Genomic DNA, 21,752 nt, shown 5'->3' with positions numbered 1-21,752 from the left:
GTTCTGCCAGGCGTTGGTCCCTTTTTCCTTTCTAGTCCAGGCTCCCAGGATGGACCTTTAGCCATTCAACTCGGAAAATTCTGCTCCTCCAAGACAGGCGGTCTGCTTCAGCCTGCGTGCAAGCTGAAGAAGGTCTCAGGCTAAGTCAGCCCCCACAGGGTTAGGGGGACAGAGAAGCAGCTGGTTGGGCAGCTCCAGGGATCCCCCCCAGGGTTCAGCGAAACTTGCCTGTTCTCAGCTCTTGTTTTCCTTTCCTTCAGCATTTGTCAAGTCAGCAAGTTAGGTTGGAGGTTGTGGCTGAAATGCCAGGAAAACACAAAAAGTACTATTTGTTCCTGAAAAGGTTACAGTTAATCTCTTGGTCTTAGTCGAAGGGGAAGAAAAGTTCTTTGTGAAGGAAGGCAAGAAAATTGAGGTGCTGAGTTTGACAGGAGATAAGTTAACAGCAGTGTGTATGTGGGGGGGGGAGTTGGGGGGGGAGACAATCAAGCAAGTAAGCAAGTGGAATTTGAACATTATTATTATTTTTTTGAACATTATTATTTTTTTAAATTTTTATAAACCTTATTTATTTATTATTGGTTGGTTGGTTTGGGGGTCACACCCAGCAGCACTCAGGGGTTACTCCTGGCTCTGCACTCAGAAACCGCCTCTGGCAGGCTGGGGGAACATATGGGATGCTGGGAATTGAACTGGGTCCCTCCTGGGTTGGCTGCATGCAAGGCAAATGCCCTACCGCTGTGCTGTCTCTCTGGTTCCTGAACTTTTTTGTTTGTTTGTTTTTGGGCCACACCTGGCAGTGCTCAGGGATTACTCCTGGCTCTACGCTCAGAAATAGACCCTGGCAGACTCGGGGGACCAGGATTCGAACCACCGACCTTCTGCATGCAAGGCAAATGCCTTACCTCCATGCTATTTCTCTGGCCCCCAGAGAACATTATTTTTTATCTATAAATATAAGTGTATTTTATTAAACTTGTATGATTACTGAGCCAAACTGGCTTACAATGCTTGTGCTTTGGGCATGTGAAGTTATTTAGCAGTGACCCAAAATGTTCCAAACCCTCCACCACCCTTATGTCCTTTCTGGCTACCCCGTCTCTCCGCCTCCTGCTGAACTACAAGAGTCAGAGGATTTGGTACCGTTCCATGCTGTCTGTTCCCTTGCTCTGAGTCCTTATATTCCAGAGATAAGTGAAAACATCCAGCATTTATTCTCACTTCTGAGACTTTTTTTGCTTAAAAGAACACCCTCTAGTTCCATTCGGGTTGTAGCATAAAGCAAGCTTTTGTCTTTTCTTGTGACAGAGTAAATAGTCCATCTTGTAAAAATACCCACAACTTCTATATTTATTTATCTGCCTTTGGGCATTTGTATTGTTTCCTAATCTGGCTATTGTAAGTAATTTTGCAATGAACTTTGTTGTGCACAAATCTTTCTGAGTTAATGTTTTGGTGTCTTGAGTAGACACCCAAATTTGGAATTACTGGGTCATATGAGAGTTCTAGTCTCAATTTATTATGGTTTTTATAGAAGCTAACCCAGGTGAAATTCCATCAAATCTGAATGAACTTTCTTTGTAACTGAGTCCCTGCCAGCACTGATTGTTTCTGGACTATTTAATATTGGCTATTCTCCCTGATATTAAATGATTTGATTATTTGGTCTGCATTTGTTTGTTTTGCATTTCCCTGATAACCAATGACAATAAGCACTTTTTCATATACCTCTTGGCCACCTGTAAGTCTTTTTTGGAAGAAGTGTTTGTTCAACATTTCTTCCCTCTTTTGATGAGATTGTTTATATATATACATACACACACACACACACACACACACACACACACACACACATATATATATATATATATATATATTTGGTTTTTGGGTCACACCCGGCAGCTCTCAGGGGTTACTCCTGGTTCTACGCTAAGAAATCGCTCCTGGCAGGCTCAGGGGACCATATGGGATGCTGGGATTTGAACCATCGTCCTTCTGCATGCAAGGCAAATGCCTTACCTCCATGCTATCTCCCTGGCCCTAATTTTTTATTAGTACTTTATATATCCTGGCTGTGAGCCCTTTATCACATATATGGTGTGTAAATATTCCTTCTCATTATCAAAGATTCTTTTTTTTTTGGGGGGGGGTCACACCCAGCAGTGCTCAGGGATTAACTCCTGGCTCTGCGCTCAGAAATAGCTCCTGGCAAGCTCCGGGAACCACATGTGATGTGGGAATTAAACCACTGCCTGTCCTGGGTTGGCCACATACTGCTGTGCTATCTCTCCAGCCCCCTAGATTCTTTTCATTTTAACACTAGTTTCTTTCACAGTATAGAAGCTTTTTAATTTGATTATGCCTATTTATTTGCCTTTCCTTGACTCCATTACTAATGGAGTAAAATAATTGAAGACATAGTTGAAGTTAATATCATAAAGAGTTCTGCCAATACATAGACCTTCCTGTAGTTTATGGGTTTGGATTTAATATTAAGATTGCTAATGCATTTTGAATTAACTTTATATATAATGTATGAGGTCATGGTCCATTATTTTTGCATGTGATGATCCAAGTTTCCCCAAAACATTTGAATAGACTTTTTATACTTTATTTAGTGTACCTACTCCCTTTGCCATTAGTTAACTCTTTATACCTCTAAGGCTATTCTATTTTGTTGGTCTGAATTATTCCACTACCATTGGGTTGAATTATTACAAGCAGTTTTGATTATTGTAGGCTTTTTTTTTTTTTGGTTGTTTGAGCCACACCCAGCAGTGCTCAGGGGTTACTCCTGGCTGTCTTCTCAGAAATAGCTCCTGGCAGGCACGGGGGACCATATGGGACACCAGGATTTGAACCAACCACCTTTGGTCCTGGATCAGCTGCTTGCAAGGCAAACAGATTATTGTAGTTTTATAATATAGTTTAAAGTCAAGGAATACAATGCATCTCATTTTCCTGTTTATCATACTTATTTTGACTATTCAGGGAGTTTTATGGTGTTGTAAAAAATTTTAGTTTTGTTGTTTTGTGTTACTGAAAAGTGCCAGTGGAATTTTTGGTAGAGATTGCATCAAATTTATATAACACTTTATGTAAATGGTTATTTTAACCAGACTAATTCTTCCACATCATGACATATAACATTTTTCTATTTTCTTACATATTCTTTTATTTCTTCCAATGGCATCTGATAGCTTTCACTGCATAAATATTTTATCTTCATTTTGGGGGAGGATAGGTGGTTGGGGTCACACCTGGCAATACTCTGGCTCTGTGTTCAGAATCAATCTGGTCAGAACTCAAGAGATCATATGGTTTGCTGGGATTGGAGTCATGGTCAGCCACATGCAAGAAAAGTGCCCTACCTATTGCTATTACTGTTGCTCTGACTTTTGTTAATTAAACTGTTAGCTGTTTCATGTTCTCAGATAAAGTTGTTAAAAGATTTGAAAAAAATTTTAGTTCACTACTTGCAGACAGAAGTGCGACAGATTTTTATGTATTAAATTTGTTGCTGGTTAGTTTACTATATTAGTTGATAGTTTCTAAGGGATTTTGGTGGGGGTTTTAAGGCTTTCTCTGTCATTAGGTTGTCATGCCATCAAGGAATAGTGTTTTTTTTAACACACTGTTCTTCCTCCATTTAAAAAATATTTTATTAAAAAATTTTATTGAAACCATTGTTATTGGGGCCTGCGAGGTGGCGCTAGAGGTAAGGTGTTTGCCTTGCAAGCGCTAGCCAAGGAAAGGACCGCGGTTCGATCCCCCAGAGTCCCATATGGTCCCCCCAGGCCAGGGGCAATTTCTGAGCGCTTAGCCAGGAGTAACCCCTGATCATCAAACAGGTGTGGCCCAAAAAAACCAAAAACCAAAAAAAAAGAAGAAACCATTGTTACTTACAAAGTTCTTCATAGTTGGGTTTCAGATATACAATAAATCAGAGCCAATTCCACCATCAGTGTTGATCTTCCTCAATCTATGTTTCCAGAGTGTATCCCATGCCACCAGCCCTGCCTCCCAGCCTGCCAGTATAACAGGCTCATTTTAAGCTCTGATTGTTAAAGTTTGGGTCTTATGGTTTCATTGTTGTTGACTTTGACTTAGATCTTTAGTTTTGTCCTTTCTTAACACCACAAATGGCTCCTAACTCCATACTTTCATATTTGTACTTCTCCTCCACTCAATTTCTTTCCTTCTCTTTGCTATACTCTGGAGCCTAGAGTGTTCAAGACAACTCTCATTTAAACCAGTGCTTTTTTTTTCATGCAGTCGTTCTAAATACCACATATAAGTGATATTATTTTGTATTTATCCTTCTTTTTCTGGCTTACTTCATTTACCATAGTATCTTCCGTTTCTATCCATGTTGCAGCAAATTGCATGATTGAATCATTCCTTACAACTATAGTATTTCATTGTATATATGTACCACATCTTCATGATCCACTTGTCTGTTGTTGGGCATCTGAGTCTTAGCTATTGTACCAAGTGCTACAATAAATAGCGTATGAATAAATAGTGTGCATACATTCTTTTGATCCTCTTGGATCAGTGTTTTTCTGTCCTGGGGATAGATATTCAAAAGCAGGATTTCTGGATGATATGGCAGATCAGTTCTTGATTTAGTGAGAAACCCTCCATACTGTTTTCCATAGGGGTTGGACCAGAGAGAATAGTGCTTTTTAACTTCCAATTTAAGTCCTTTTGATAACTTTTTTTTGCCTAGTATCTATGACTAGGACAGAAATATATTTAATAGGAATGGTGTGATTCCCATCCACAATGGGACAAGAAGATGAAGAGACACTTTCCCAAAGAAGACATATAAATGGCTGATGCACATAAAAAGTGTTCCTCATCACTCGTGATTAGGAAAATGCAAATCAAAACAAGGAGATATAATCTCATACTTGAGAGAATGGCACATATCAAAAAGTCTGGAAACAACTTTGGCAAGATAGTGATAATAAAGGAACCCCATCCACTGTTCATTGGAATGTCACGTGATTCAGCCCATATGGAAAGCAAAGTGGAGATCTGTCAAAAAAAAAAATGGAACAGAACTCTCATATAACCAAGCGATGGTTGGCATTGATCATCAAAATGCAAAATATTAATCTAAAAAGGTATATGCATACCTATGTTTATTGCTTCATTTACTACAATAGCCAAGATATAGAAACAACTCAAATGCCCAACTACGGATAAATGGATCAAAAAAGTTGTGGTATTGGGCCCAGACAGATAGAATAGTGAGTAAGGCATTTGTTTTGCATATGACCCATGTGGGTTTGAACTTTTGTGCTGCATATGGTCCTTTGAGCTTGCCAGGTGTCAGGCTCATCTCATCTCATATCACATCATATCAAAGTCATATCATATATTGATATATTCTTATATTTTCTCTTTTTGTTGATGTAGTCATGTATCATGCTAATTGCTTTGTGTATATTGAACCATCCTTGCATTCCTGGAATGAATCCCATTTGACTATGTTCATCAAGTATCTTGGCTTTTTTTTTTTTTTTTTTTTTTTTTTTTAGTAATGTCCCTATATGCTTTTAGAATCAGGATACTCTTGACCTCAGAGAAACTGTTAGGGAGAATTCATGTTTATTTAAATGTTTGGAAGTTAAATAGATAGGTAAGTGATCCTCTTTTGAAAAAAAAAATTTTTTTTTTGGTTTTTGGGTCACACCCGGCAGCGCTCAGGGGTTACTCCTGGTTCTACACTCAAAAATCGCTCCTAGCAGGCTCAGGGGACCATATGGGATGCTGGGATTCGAACCACTGGCATTCTGTATGCAAGGCAAACTCTCTACCTCCATGCTATCTCTCTGGCCCCCTCTTTTGAAAATTTAATAGAACTTACTAGTAAACTCATTTGAATTTTGGCTTTTTTTTTTTTTTTTTGAGGAGATTTTTTAAATAACCATTTGAGTTTCTGTGTTAGTAATTGCTTTGTTCAGGTTTACACTTTTTTTGGAGGGTGGGGGGCAGGGAACTATTCCTGGCTCAGTGCTCAGGAGAAACCCCCTCAGGGAACTTCAGGGAACCATAGGCAGTGTGATGGACTGGCATGCATGCCTTTCATTCCCAAGTCTGTTCAGGTTCTTTATTTTATGTTGGGAAGTTGTATGATTTTAAAAAATTCATCCATATCTTGTAGAGTGTTCAGTTTAGTGGCATAAAATTGTTCATTGGTAACTTCAAGATCTTAAGGTCTTTTATATTTCTGTGATATAATTTTCTCCTTTTATTTTTGATTAAATTTATTAAAGTTCTCTTTCTCTTTTTTCTTTGTGAGCCTAGCTATAGGATCATCAATATTGTTTATTCTTTTGAAAAAACAGCTATTGGTTTCATTAACTATGTATTATTTTAGATTTTCCATATTATTTATTTACACTCTACTTTTGTTAGTTCTTTCCTTCTAATTACTTTGGGCACAATTTGTTGTTACTTTTCTAGTTTCTTGAGATGTGAAGTTGAGCTATTTATTTGAATTTTTCTTTTCATTCTGGTGTAACTTTTATTGTTATGAAATTTACTATTAGTACTGCTTTTGCTAATTTTTATAGTTTCTAATAACCTGTGACTTCATTCTTAATCATTTCCAGAAATATTTTATTTTTTTCACTTATTTCCTCTTTGACTCAGTGAGTGTTCAATGATGTGCCATTCCATCTCTAAACATTTGTGTTCTTTTCTAGATTTTTTTTTATGGGCTTATTTCTATATGTATAGCATTAGTCTCTGAGATGAAACTCAATATTTTTTCTGTTTTCATTAACTTATGAGTATTTGTTTCATGTTTTAACACATGATCTAACCTGGGAAATGGGCCTTGTGCACTGGAGAAGAAAGTATATTTGACTTTTGGTGAAGAAAACAGTACATGAAGCCCCATGCTTCCAATTCCTAGTTTAGGGCTGTTATTTATTTATTTTCTGTCTGGTTGATCTGTTTAATATTGAGTGGGGTACTAAAACCACCAATAACTATGATGCAATTGTCAGTGTCTTTCTTCAAAACTATTAGTAGTCAGTTTAAAAGTTTTTCTCTCCTGGGCCGGAGAGATAGCATGGAGGTAAGGAGTTTGCCTTTCATGAAGATGGTCATTGGTTCGAATCCCGGCGTCCCATATGGTATCCTGAGCCTGCCAGGAGCAATTTCTGAGCGTGGAGCCAGGAGTAACCCCTGAGCACTGCCGGGTGTGACCCAAAAACCAAAAAAAAAAAAAGTTTTTTTCTCCTTTTATTTGGTTCATATGTGTTGATGTCCTCGTGTAAGTAAATATATTATGCTAATTTATATTTTTTACTACTTTCTTTAGTTTGATATGTGTTGCTCTCCCTGCTGTTTTAGACTTTTATTTCCATGTACGATTGTTTTCCAGCCCTTTGAACTTATTATCCTGAGAATATTCAAATGCGTTTCTTTTATGCAACAAAGTTAGATTTTGTTTCTTTACCCATCCCATCACTTTGTACTTTTGATGGGGACTTCAGTACATCGACTTTAGAAAAATTAGCAAGATAAAGGAATTATGTCATTTTATAATGAGAATCATTTTTAGTTTGTCATTGATTCTTTGTGTTTCCTTTATTTTTCCTGCTAGCACATGAATAGTCTTGTTAGTTGTTGTTTTTTTATATTTTGAGATTACCATGTAGTCTATATCAATATTTTTCTTTTTGTTTTTATTTGGTTATTTGTTTGTCTATTTGTGGGTCACATCTGGTAGAATTCAGGGATAACTCCAACTCTGTGCTTGGAAATTGCTCTTGGGAGCAGTCAGAGAGTCATGTGGTTCTGGGGATCAAATCCAGGCTTCCAGTATGCAAAATTTAAACTTAAAACTAGTAAGACTTTAGTTCACTGTGGGACTTCCTCCTGATTGTTCTTTTTCCACCTTTTATAGTCCCTTCTGTATCTTTCTGACCCTGAGAAATTTACAGAAGACAATCTTTAATAGAAACTAATTTAGTATTTCTTACAGAAATGCTTGAGAAGCAATGCATGCTCATAATTATTATTTTTTTTTTTTGTAGTTTTTGGGTCACACCCGGCAGTGCTCAGGGGTTATTCCTGGCTCCAGGCTCAGAAATTGCTCCTGGCAGGCACGGGGGACCATATGGAGTGCCGGGATTCGAACCGATGACCTCCTGCATGAAAGGCAAATGCCTTACCTCCATGCTATCTCTCCGGCCCCATCATAATTATTTTTTGTCTTAAAATTCTAAATGTTTTTACCACTGCTAAAAATGTTTTTACCATTGCTTCAAATATTGCAAGGCAAATATTCTACCCTCTGTGCTATCTATCCATCCCCATAACCTGAAAGAATTTAATTTGAGAAATATGATATGAATTTTATGGAAGTTTTTTTCTATATAAGTTTTTGTTTTGCTCTTGTTGCTTTTAAGAATACTTCTCTCTCTCGCTCTGTCTTTCTCTGATTCTTGTCATTTTAATTACAACATGTCTTGATTTATTATATTTGAGTTTGTTTTTGTTTAGAACACCTGTGGCTTCCTGTGTCAGAATATCTACCTACCTCCTCAAATTAAGCAAATCCTTGGCTGTTATTTCTCCCCTCCCCCTCTCGTTTTGTTTTTGGGTCACACCCGGTGGCGCTCAGGGATTACTCCTGGCTCTGCACTTAGATGTCGCTCCTGGCAGGCTTGGGGACTGTATGGGATGCCAGGAATCTAACCAGGGTCTGTCCTGTGTTGGCCACGTGCAACACAAACGCCTTACTCTTGTGCTATAGCTCTGCCCCCTTTCTCTCTTTCCTCCCTGTCTGGGACCCCTAAGAGGTACATTTCCTTTATTGTCCCATAAATCTCGTCCATCTTATTAGTTTTTTATTTTTATTTATTTATTTTTTTTTTTGGACTGGAACTATAATACAACAAGTAGAGGGTTTGCCTTGCAAGTGGCCAACCCAGGTTTGATCCTCAACATTCCATATGATCCTCTGAGCTGACCAGGAATGATCCCTGAGTACAGAGCCAATAGTATCCCCTGAAAACAAACAGATGTGACCCCTCAAATAATTCTTGTCATTTTATTCCTTTTTTTTTTTTGGCTTTTGGGCCACACCTGGCAGTGCTCAGGGGTTACTCCTGGCTGTCTGCTCAGAAATAGCTCCTGGCAGGCACGGGGGACCATATGGGACACCGGGATTCAAACCAACCACCTTTGGTCCTGGACCGGCTGCTTGCAAGGCAAACACCTCTGTGCTATCTCTCCGGGCCCCATTTTATTCTTTTTTGATAATTTAATCTACCTTGTTTTTGAGATCACTGATTCAAGTTTTGGATTCTTCAATTCAATTCAATTCAATTCAATAGTGAGTCCAACTTATTTTAGTTCAGCTCTAATGAGTTTGTTCATTAGTTCATTAGTTTCATTAGTTTATGTTTGGAGTTTATCTTAAACTTCTTTTATACTTTCTCCAAGCTCATTGATTTCTTTCACCAATTTCTTCATTTCATCAAACATCAACAGGATTGTTGCTTTAAGTCCTTTGGAGATTTTAGAAAATTCTGGTCTGTTTGAAGACTTTCCTGGAACTTTTTGTCCCCATCCATTGATGAAGGTAGATTTCTCACTTTTTTATTATTCACGACTGTACTAAAGGGATCCAGGTAAAGATCCAAGTACAAGGGGCCTGAGCAATGGTCAGGGCCTCACACTAGCCACATAGAGTCAATGCCTATGGTTCTGAGCTTGTGTAGGTCTGGAATCTTGCCAGGGATTTGTGATTATCAGTGCCCAGTAGCAGTTGCAATGCCAAGGTCTGGCACACCCAAGTTCTGGTGTAGTGTTCAGAATTGCTGGTGTCTGACAAGAGATATTCCGTTAAAGTTGAGCTGACCTGAGAAGTGACCGAGGATTACTGTCCCATGTGCCCAATAATAGCTGTTCAGAGAACAGGCCTATCTTCATAGGTAGGTATTGAGGATTTTGCATTTGTCAGCCATTTAGAGCCACACTGAAATTCTAGAGCCAAAGTTCAGTGTGCGGTGTGATGTGATTATTTGAATCTGACAAATGAGTTTGAGTGGGTCTTTGCTGCTACCAGATAAGCTTATTTGCATGAATACAATTAGGTCTGGATGCTATATTTAGGCAAGTCTGAAAAATGATGGGGGGGGCACAGTCACTATTATCCTGTGAACAGTCTGTGCCTAGTTTGAATAAAACTGTTGAGCTCCCTGGTATGCTGAGCTTTTGGCAGCCTACTTTCACAAGTTAATTGACCTATGCCAGTGGTGGGCAACCTTTTTTATTCAACTGAGCCAAAACCACGATTGAAATTTATTTTGAGAGCCACATTTTTAAAACCAAAAATACATAGGATGGTACACTGTTTTTAGTTTTTATTGATAATATTCTGCATGCAAGTATCCACATAGGTTGGGAGGATACAAATAACACAACTAATAAAACAAAAACTTTAGAACAATATTATTTATCGATAACGTTAAATTTCATAAAGTTTGCCTTACAATGTAAAGAAAATTACATCCTGACAATGACGGACAAAGTCACAAACACTAATGTGAACATTGGCCTTGGTTCTGATCAGAGCTGTGTGGAGCCGGCTGCCGGGGCTGCACACAGGGCACGCGCTGACAGAGGCTAGGGGCAGAGTCCTGACTCCTGGAGCGGCTGCCCTGCACACAGAAGAGCCACATTAAAACGTGTAAAGAGCTGGATGTTCAGGGAGATGCGAATCAAAACAACTATGAGGTACCACCTCACACCCCAGAGATTGGCACACATCACAAATAATGAGAACAAGTAGTGCTGGCGGGGATGTGGAGAGAAAGGAACCCTTACCACTGCTGGTGGGAATGCCGTCTAGTTCATCCTTTATGGAAAGCGATATGAAGATTCCTCCAAAAACTGGAAATTGAGCTCCCATATGATCCAGCTCTACCACTCCTAGTATTTACCCGAGGAACATAAAAATACAATACAAAAATCCCTTCCTCACACCTATATTCATTGCCGTGCTATTTACAGTAGCCAGACTCTGGAAACAACCAAGATGCTCTTCAAAGGATGAATGGCTAAAGAAACGGTGGTACATATACATAATGGAATATTATGCAGCCATCAGGAGAGATGAAGTCATGAAATTTTTCTATACATGGATGAACATGGAATTTATTATGCTGAGTGAAATAAGTCAGAGAGAGAGAGAGAGAAAGACGAGGAATGGTCTCACTCATCTGTGGGTTTTAAGAAAAATGAAAGACATTCTTGCAATAATTTTCAGAGACAAAAGAGAAGAGGGCTGGAAGTTACAGACCACGTCATGAATCTCACCACAAAGAGTGATGAGTTTAGTTAGAGAAATAACTACATTGCTAACTATCCTAACAATGAGAATGTATGAGGAAAATAGAAAGCCTGTCTAGAGTACAGGTGGGGGCGGGGTGGGGAGGAGGGATATTTGGGTCATTGTTGGTGGGAATGTTGCACTGGTGGGGGTGTCCTCTTATATGACTGGAACCCAATTACAATCATGTTTGTAATCAAGGTGTGTAAATAAAAAATATTATTAAAAAAAAAGAGCCACATGTGGCTTGCCGACCACTGACCTATGCAATGGTCAATACAGGGCATTCAGGTTGCGACAGCTTTGAATCAGATTCATTTAACATTGTGGGGTTAGGCTTCAGATTACAAATCCTCCATGGTATCTGAGCAATTATAGAAGATCTGGATAGAACTGGGAGCTCTATAGAATCAGGACCTGGAAGGCCCTCCATCTTCCCAGTATTTGCACAGGTATGATGTGAATAGATAACCTTGGCACTGATCCGGATGGGACTGACAGCTGCTGTCTCTATCACCACGTTTCCTGTTTCTGGTTGAATGTCTGGGTAGGTGGCTTGGGTCCCTTGGTAGCTGACTATGCTTTTGGAAGGCATGGTCTACTTGTGGAGGATAGCGGGCAAAGCAGAGCTGAGTTTGTTAGGCATGGTTAAATAAGTGTCCATCTACTGGCCTGGGATTGGCAGGTTCATCTCAGGAATTGCAGTCCATAGCCAGACTGCCAGCAGCAACAGAGACAATGCCCAGTACTGACTGTGACTCAAGCAGCCAGTTCTTAGTTCTAAGTCACTTGCTTCCCAATTCAGCAGATGTGAAAACAGATACGTGTATACCACATTTCTACCCTATAGGACTATATATATATATATATATATATATATATATATATATATATATATATATATAGCATTAGAAGCTTTTGCAATTGACTCTGCACTGTTTGGGTTCAAACAGCCATGCTCCTCAGCGAATTCTTCCATTCCATATAGCTGCTGCGTGTCATTTCACATGGAGGGCTGCCTGGATTCAGTGACATTATTTATTTATTTATAAAATGCTTTATTTAAAAACCATGGTTATAGTTTGCTCATAATACAGTTGACTTTTTTCATAGATACAAAGTTTTTCATGAGTGAATTTCAGTCATAGAATGTACAATACCCTTCACCAGTGCACAATTCCAGCCACCAATATCTAGTTTCCATCCTGCCTTCTCCCTGCCTGCCTTTCTGAAGCAGACATTTTTCTTTTCTCTTTCTTTTCTCTCTCTCTTTTTTTTTCTCTTTTACTCCTTCCCCTTTTTATACACTGTCTTTCTTCTCTAGTACCTGATCTTAAGGTGAAGGTTTTTAATTTTTCACTATTTGAGTATGATGCTTGCTGTGGACTTATGGTTAAATGACTATTTTGAGAAAAAAAATTTAACCCTCATTTTATTGAGTATTTTTTAGTATGAAAGGTGTTGGATCTTGTCAAATGCTTTTTATGTATCTATTTTTTTGGGGGGGGGGCCACACCCATTTGACGCTCAGGGGTTACTCCTGGCTATGCACTCAGAAATCGCCCCTGGCTTGGGGGGGACCATATGGAACAAGGGGGGATCGAACCGCGGTCTGTCCTACGCTAGCACTTGCAAGGCAGACACCTTACCTCTAGCTCCACCTTCCCGGCCCCTGCTTTTTATGTATCTATTGATATGATCATATGAGTTTTATTTTTCTTATATTGATATGGTGTACTACTTTAATTGACTTTCAAAAAGTAAACCTTTCTTGCATTCCTTGGTCATGTTGCATGTTTTTTTAACAATATTGATTTGGTTTGCTAATATCTTGTTGAAGATCTTTGCATTTATGTTAATAAAATATATAGGACTAAGTTTACTTTTTTAAAATGAGGGCTCTCTAAAGGCATCTTCAAGGAGGAAATAGCATTCTCCAAGCAAGTGGAAGCAGAGATAAATAGATGGGACCATATTAAGCTTAGAAGCTTCTGCACCTCAAAAAAAAATAGTGCCTAGGATACAAAATCCCCCACAAATGGGAGAAACCATTAACCCAAAACCCATCAGACAAGAGGCTAATATCGAAAAGATACAATTTACAAACAGAACTTTATAAGTAAAAAAGATCTAACCCCATCAAAAAATGGGGAGAAGAAATGAACACTTTGTCAAAGAAGAAATACAAATGGCCAAGAGGCACATGAAAAAATGCTCCACATAACTAATCATCAGGGAGATGCAAATCAAAACAATAATGAGGTACCATCTCACGACACAGAGACTGGCACACATCACAAAGAACAAGAACAATCAGTGCTGGCGGGGATGTGGAGAGAAAGGAACTCATATTCACTGCTGATGCAAATGCTGTCTAGTCCAGCCTTTATGGAAAACAACATGGAGATTCCTTAAAAAAACTGGATATTGAACTCCCATATGATCCAGCTATTCCACTCTTAGGGATATACCTTAGGAATACAAAAATACAATTCAAAAATGTCTTCCTCACACCTATATTCATTGCAGCGCTATTTACAATAACCAGACTCTGAAAACAACTAAGATGCCCTTCAACAGATGAATGGCTAAAGAAACTGTGGTACATATACACAATAAAATATTATGCAGCCGTCAAGAGAAATGAAGTCATGACATTTTCCTATACCTGGATGTACATGGAAACTGTTATGCTGAGTGAAATAAGCCAGAGGGAGAGAGATAGATGAAAAACAGTCTCACTGATCTATGGGTTTTAAGAAAAATAAAAGACATTATTGTTATACAGATACTCCTCGCTTAACAACCTACCTGTTTAGTGACTGCTCGCACTTATGACCATCTCTTCACCGTTATTTTATTTTAAATATCCCTTTTCCATCTTGTACACTACTGTGGTTTCTGGTGCTTTAATATATCTACTTTACTAACTTTAGGTTCTGTAATACATTGCAGTACTGTGTGTAAATTACACAACCAGTGCCAATTAAAAAAGTGGAAGTTTTCAGTTTGATCTTTCTCGTTATTTTACTTATTCAGAATACTCTATTGTCAAGTACTATGAATATACTGTACTACTGTATACAGTACATGCAGTTCCTCACTTAACGACCAATTCGCTTAATGACCAAGTCTTTGAAATGGAACTTGGTCATTAAGCGAGGAGTATCTGTAATGCCCAGAGATCAGGGCCGGATGGACCTGCTCATGATATGAAGCTCACCACAAAGAGGAATGAGTGCAGTTAGAGAAATAATACACTAACAACTACCATGGCAATGTTAATGTGTGAGAGAAGTAGAATGCCTGTCTCTATTCCAAGCAGAGGGTTGGGGAGGAGGGAGATCGGGGGCATTGGTGGTGGGAATGTTGCACCGGTAAAGGGGAGTGTTCTTTGAATGACTGAAACCCAACTATAACCATGTTTGTAATTATGGTGTTTAAATAAAGACATTATAAAAAAAACTGCTTTTTATGTTATAGCAATGTTTCTCTTGTAGAAGTTCTTTGAAAGAATTCCTGTTTCTGCATTTTTTGTTTTGTTTTGTTTTTGTGTTTACAATTTTTTGAAGGATCCTGAAAAGGACTGGGAGCAGAATTTCTTTAAAGGTTTGAAAGAACTCAATAGTAAACCCATTTGGGCCTGGGTTTTTGTTTTAGGGGAGACTACTTGATTGCCCTTTCAATTTTCATTATAGTAATTGACTTATTCTAGCACTCTTTTTGTTGTTGTTGGTGGTGGTTTTTGGTTCTTGGACCACACCTGGTGGTGCTCAAGGGTTACTCCTGACTCTGCACTCAGAAGTCACTCGAGGCAGGCTCAGGGGACACTCAAGAAACAATATAGGGGGCCCGGAGAGATAGCACAGCGGTGTTTGCCTTGCAAGCAGCCGACCCAGGACCAAAGGTGGTTGGTTCGAATCCCGGTGTCCCACATGGTCCCCTGTGCCTGCCAGGAGCTATTTCCGAGCAGACAGCCAGGAGTAACCCCTGAGCATCGCTGGGTGTGGCCCAAAAACCAAAAAAAAAAAAAAAAAAAAAAAAAAGAAACAATATGGGATGCTGGGGATTGAATCCGAGTCAGTTTTATTCAAGGCAAATGCCCTATCTGCTGTGCTATTGCTCCTGCCCCTGTTCTAGTGCTCTTTTTTCTTTTGATTCAAAAAGAGCTCAAAATTGTGTCGTTTCTTCTAGGTTCTCCAGTTTTATAACATAAAGATATTCAAAGTAATCTATGTTTCTGACATCTTTCCTTTCATTTCTGATTTGCTTTAGTAGAGTTTTCTCTTTTTTTCTTTTTTTGTTAGTCTTGCCAATGGTTTGTCAATCTCCTTTATTCTTTCAAAGAACCACCTCTTGATTTCTCTCCCTTTCTTTTTTTTTTTTATTTTGTTTTTGGGCCACACCCATTGACACTCGGGGGTTACTCTTGGCTTTTCGCTTAGAAATTGCTCCTCAATTGGGGGCCCATATGAGACGCCAAAGGATTGAACCATGGTCCATCCTAGGCTAGCAGGCATAAGTCAGATGTCTTACTGCTTGTGCCACTGCTCCGGCCCTTGATTTCTCATTTTTAAATAATTATTTTCCTAGTTTTCATTTTATTTATTTGTGTTGCTTTTTACCCATGAGATTTTGTATCACTCCTTCAATTATGAATGATAATCTAGCTGGATAAAGAATTCTTGATGAGGCATTGTTCCATTCAACATTTCACTCTGTTCCTTCAGCCTTCCATTGAGGTGGGTTTTTGTTGTTGTTGTTGTTGTTGTTGTTTTGGTTTTTGGGTCACACCCGGCAGTGCTCAGGGGTTTCTCCTGGCTCTACACTCAGAAATAGCTCCTGGAAGGCTCAAGGGACCATATGGGATGCCAGGATTCGAACCACCGTCCTTCTGCATGCAAGGCAAATGCCCTACCTCCATGCTATCTCTCTTGCCCCCCATTGAGTTTTTTTATTTCACCTACCATATTCTTCAGTTCCATCACTTCTTTTTGTAGTTTTCTCTTTAGAAATTAGTGCATATTTCTTGTATCTGTACTATTGTTTCTTCGATCTTATTAAATACCCACATCATAGTGTTCCTAAAGATTTTATCTGAGATATTATATAGCTGGCAGGTGCTGTAGGCTTCTGAGCTATTATCTTCATTCCTTAGGCCTGATAGACTTTATGAAGCCACCTCATTGTCTCCGGGTTCAATTTTCATCATTCACTTCTATAAAAGCATAGTGATTCATCCCCTAAAGACAGCAGGGTAGGACTGAGGACTTCCACACTATATTTGCTATTTTTTCCCAAATGTCTTATAAAAAAGCATTGAGAATATGTTTTGCTCTTAGTGCCAGAAAAAGCCAAGGGTCTAACACAGCACAAAAACGTATATGTGTTTAGGCAAAACTACACCTCAGTACCACCACTCTTTGAAGTTCTGTCTATTCTGCATTTTTGAAATGAAAACATCTCATAAACATCATTCTGATTAAATATAATACATATAAAGACTGTGATATGACGTGGCACATGCATATATACACTAATGCAGTTTACTAATTTAAGCACTGCTCCCCAAGGGATACCGGAAAGAACTGAGATACTTCCACTTGCTTTGTGAAAAGTTTAGTACAAACATTGAAAGCCACGAGGGGGAGGTTCACATTACAGGGAGTGAATGTGTGAGAGGATGAGGAGGTCTGAATACTCGGCATCTCCGAGACAAAAGCTCTTAGTTATAACTACATTTCAGGAGAGGAGGGCGCCAGTTCGTTCACCACTTCCATTAAGGCACAACGACTTGCTTCGGGGATGCCTTTCTCTCAGGAAGTGCAATCTATAGCACAGGCAGAAAAATAAGTGAAAGAGGAAATTTGTTATTGATTTTCTTTTCTTCTGTGAAATGACACGGACGCTCAATGGCTTGTTAGCAGTAAGTTGGTCAATAAGGTTCCATTTGAGGCCACCTCAAGTTTCTTTCTTCATCCTTTTAAACTTCCTCCAGGGTCAGCTTCTTTTGCATTTGATTGTCTGTTACTAGGAAGCTTGTTATTCATAACAGAGGCTTTTACTAAAGATAAAAGTCCAAATATTCCCAGACAATAAAGTACACACACACACACACACACACACACACACACACACACACACACACAGAGCAAAGAAAAGGGGGCAAGAGAAAGGTTGGTCTGTCAGTCATGTGTACCTCTTGATGCCAGTTGTGTGTGAAACATTTACAGTGTGCTGGTGAGTGGATTAAGTCATTTTATGCTTTTTGTTCTGTAGAGATGCAATAAGTCGCTTGTGTGAAGCCGTTCCTGGGGCCACTGGAGCAGCTAAAAAGCGAAAGGTAACTATTGGCATGATCTTGTTTTATGTTTTCTTAAATATAGGGAAGAGTATCAGAATGGTGGTTCATTCTTTCCACCATGTGATTCAAGGTCCAAATCCAGCATTTATTTCTTGGTATGCTAGCAGAGCTACTTCCATTGTGCCTCTTGTCCTCCTATTTCTGTTGATTGAACTGACACTGCCTGAATGAGGTGCTCAGAGAGTAAGTGTGAAGAAAGTCTCTGGCTTCAAATCTGGGTATTCTCCCCTTAGAATGTAGTATCAAAAGATTCTGAGACTCTTGCTTCTGTAATGTAAAGTTGCTGAGCCAGTTAGCCAGTTTGGTACTTCACTATTTTAAACTTGTAATGTATGTATTCTGTGTTTTAACCTATATAGACTTCATATAGATTCCCTGACTTATTTTCAGACCATAAATCCTGGTGGAGTTAAGCCAGTCATTCATGATGGAAGGGACTTTTCATGCTGAAACAAAGCACATTTGATATTTTGTAGAGTTGGATTTTTTTTTTTTTTGGACTAAACCCGGTGATGCTCAGGGGTTACTCCTGGTTCTGTGCTCAGAAATTGTTCCTGTCTCCTGGAGATTGAACCCAAGTCCGTCCTGGGTCAGCCACATGCAAGGCAAATGCCCTATTGCAGTGCTATCGCTCCAGCCCCTAGAGTTGGATTTAAACCCTGCCTCTGCCACCCACTCTTGGAATACTAATTTCCTTATACATAAATGAAAAGAAAATAGACTTTATATAGTTGTGTAAAAATTAAAAGAAATGAATGAATTAACCTTAGAATAGTTAGATTATTTGAAAAGTCTAAAAGCTCTTAAAATAGGGAAGGAGGGCCAGAATGATAGTAAAGAAGTAGGGCATTTGCCTTGAATGCAGATGACCTGAAACAGACCTAGGTTTGATCCCCAGCATCCCATATGGCCCTACAAGCCTACCAGGAGCAATTTCTGAAAGCAGAGCTAGGAGTAACGCCTGAACACTGCCGAGTGTGGCCCAAAAACAAAGAAACAAATGAACAAAAATCCCCCCAAAAAATAGGGAAGAAATTTTTAGCCATCTTCCAGTTTCATCATATCCTTTCACAAGTTACGAATTATGACTCAGAGGAGAGATAATTTGGCCTGAGTCACTAAGGCGATGAAGATCTGTGCAAATCATATCTTCTGACTTTTGACTTAGTATTCTACTTCCCTACCGTCCTGCCTCATTTGAAAAAGCATAAAAACTTGACAATAATAACAATAATAGTTGGAAATGATCACGCTGGACAAGAACTGGGTGCTGAAAGGAAGTAAAGTGCTATGCATGATACCCTTTAAGTAAGTAAAAAATCGCAAACTATAAGTAACAGTATTACTAACCACAGTACATAAAAGGAAAAAAAAAGAGAAAGGTGGGCCCGGAGAGATAGCACAGCGGTGTTTGCCTTGCAAGCAGCCGATCCAGGACCAAAGGTGGTTGGTTCGGATCCCGGTGTCCCATATGGTCCCCCGTGCCTGCCAGGAGCTATTTCTGAGCAGACAGCCAGGAATAACCCCTGAGCACCGCCGGGTGTGGCCCAAAAACCAAAAAAAAAAAAAAAAAAAAAAAAAGAGAAAGGTACTGTAGGCTAGGAGGAAGGGCAACAAGGAAAGTGATGATGGGAAATGAATACTGGTAAAGAGATAGGTTTTGGTACATTGAATGACTGAAACTCAATTATCAACAACTTTTTAACTCTTTATCTTATGGTGATTCAATTTAAAAATAAACAATCCTTTTAAGCAAAATTAATGCTGGTACTAGTTAAAAATATAGTGATAAAACACTTGTATGAAATAATATCACTCTGTTTTGCATAAATTGAGCTCCCATGATGACTGATCTAAGCCACCTGGTATGAAAATTTCTGGTGTATGGTCTTGAATAAGGTTCACATTTGTTTCTATTCATTTCTTTAATAGAAAACTTGATCCTCAATAAACCTCTAGTTTTTTTCCCCTGCTTCTTATAGCCTCTAAAAATAGAAAAATTTGCCTAGAATATTCTATCAGGCAGGCTCATTTATTTGAAGCCTAGTCTCATTTCAGGACTATGAAGTCCACATAAAGCCAAGCAAAACAAATCAGGTTATCATTGCTCCAGAATAATTAACTGTGAAGATTGTAAAAGGGGGTGAGACATTTTTTATTTTATATATCTTTATTTAAACAGCTTGATTATAAATATTATTGTAGTTGGGTTTCAGTCATGCAAAGAACACCCCCTTCACCAATGCAACATTCCCATCACCAATGTCCTAGATCTCCCTCCTCCAGGGGTGAAACTTTTAAACTTATTTTTATTGGTTGAGGTTCTGTGGTTTACAATACTGTTAGCCTGTTTATCATGATCTAGTATACATAATTTGCATATCACCCCCCTCACCAGTATACATTCCTCCCTCAAAGAGGCGTGTTTTAAAATTAATTTCCATTGGTAGTCAGCATTTACTGAGTACTTCGGCTTAATAGGGAGTCTTCTAATAGTCTTAGACATTTTCCCAGTTAAAAAACAGATAAAGAGGGGCTGGCGAGGTGGCGCTAGAGGTAAGGTGTCTGCCTTGCAAGCGCTAGCCAAGGAAGGACCGTGGTTGGACCCCCCGGCGTCCCATATGGTCCCCCCAAGCCAGGGGCAATTTCTGAGCACTTAGCCAGGAGTAACCCCTGAGCATCAAACAGGTGTGGCCCAAAAAACCAAACAAAACAAAACATATAAAGATATACAAGCACAAATCTACCAAGTGTACTGTTCATATAGATGAGCAACCACCACCACCATCCACCTATCCACCCATCACCTGAAATCATTTTGTTGGGGAAAATGAAACACTCTATCCATTTACCAGTAGGTCACCCTGGACCCTCTCTTCATCCCCTGTAACATCATTCTATTTTCCATTGATAGTACCTCATATAAGTGGAATCACAGAGTATGTGTATTCCTGTTGTATTTCACTCCATATAAAACATGGATGTACACATGTCTGATACAGTCTTGCCTTCAGATCTTTAGGGTATAGAATAAGGAATAGAATTACTGGGTCGTATGTTAATTCTATTTAAAAATTTTTGAGGAGGATAAAAAGACCAAATGAAAAAATTTGGCTCGTCATTTGTAAAAGAATATATTTTAAAAATAATTTTTATTGAGATCAATGTCAATTACAAGTCTTACACAGTTATATTTAAGGTACTTAGTGACAGTGAATTAGGGCAATTCTCACCACCAGTGTTGATCTTCCTCCACCCCTGTCCCAGCATGCTTCCCTGTCTCCACCCTTAGCCCCTCAGACTGCTAGTGTAAAACTAATCCCTTTTGTTTCTAACTTGTTATAGTTTGGGTTTCTTGATTCTATTGTCCTTGACTTCAGGTTAGGTATTTAGGGCTGATTTTTTATTTTAATTTCCATTCAGTGTTCATGAGATTTCTTGACCTTGGTACCATTTACTTTTTATTCCCTCAATTTATGAAGCAGACCAATTTGATTCGTGTTCTATGGTTCTGTTGAAAAAGGAAAAAAAAAAAAAAAAGCAGCGATGAGCCCCTTCTAAATTCATAGAAGCTATGAATTTAAATTTAAAAGAAGAGAGAAAGAAAAAGAAAAAGAAAAAATCCCACACCAAATTAAAAAAGGAAAAAAAAAGAGAGAAAAAAGGAGGGGGGCTGGTAGGGCAAGGTTTTTTTTTTTTTTTCTGCATAGGCACAGTAATTGGGAAAATTAGAAAGGAAATTCCCTTGGCTTAGGAGATAAAGGGTTTCTCCATCATTGAAGCCACTGCATTGGGATCAACTATAGTCTACAGCCATGCTCATTGGCAAAACCTCAGGTTTTGGTTTTTGCTTTGTTTTGTTTTTTATGGTGCCAGGAAATGTTCTGCTCCAGTTATGGTTGTCAAGGATAGTCTTCTTAATTAGAGATCTTGGTTTTTGCACAGGTCAAAGGGTGGAGAGTCTTCTGCAGAGTGGTATTAGGCACTTTCCTGGGGGAAGGTTGGTTCCTGATGCTAGTGAAG

At 38.9% G+C, this 21,752-nt stretch overlaps 1 protein-coding gene across 1 annotated transcript in view; it reads left to right on the top strand.

The window, feature by feature from the left end:
- Positions 1–21,752, top strand: part of SHC4 (SHC adaptor protein 4) — a 139,832-nt gene that overhangs the window by 64,976 nt on the left and 53,104 nt on the right. Inside the window, exon 3 of the mRNA XM_049781444.1 lies at positions 17,645–17,708. Coding sequence (XP_049637401.1) covers positions 17,645–17,708 — 64 coding nt within the window. The remainder of the gene's footprint in view (positions 1–17,644; positions 17,709–21,752) is intronic.

The sequence above is a fragment of the Suncus etruscus genome, chromosome 10, assembly GCF_024139225.1.
Source record: "Suncus etruscus isolate mSunEtr1 chromosome 10, mSunEtr1.pri.cur, whole genome shotgun sequence".
Taxonomy (NCBI): Eukaryota; Metazoa; Chordata; class Mammalia; order Eulipotyphla; family Soricidae; genus Suncus; species Suncus etruscus.
This window is presented reverse-complemented; position numbering and strand designations above follow the sequence as displayed.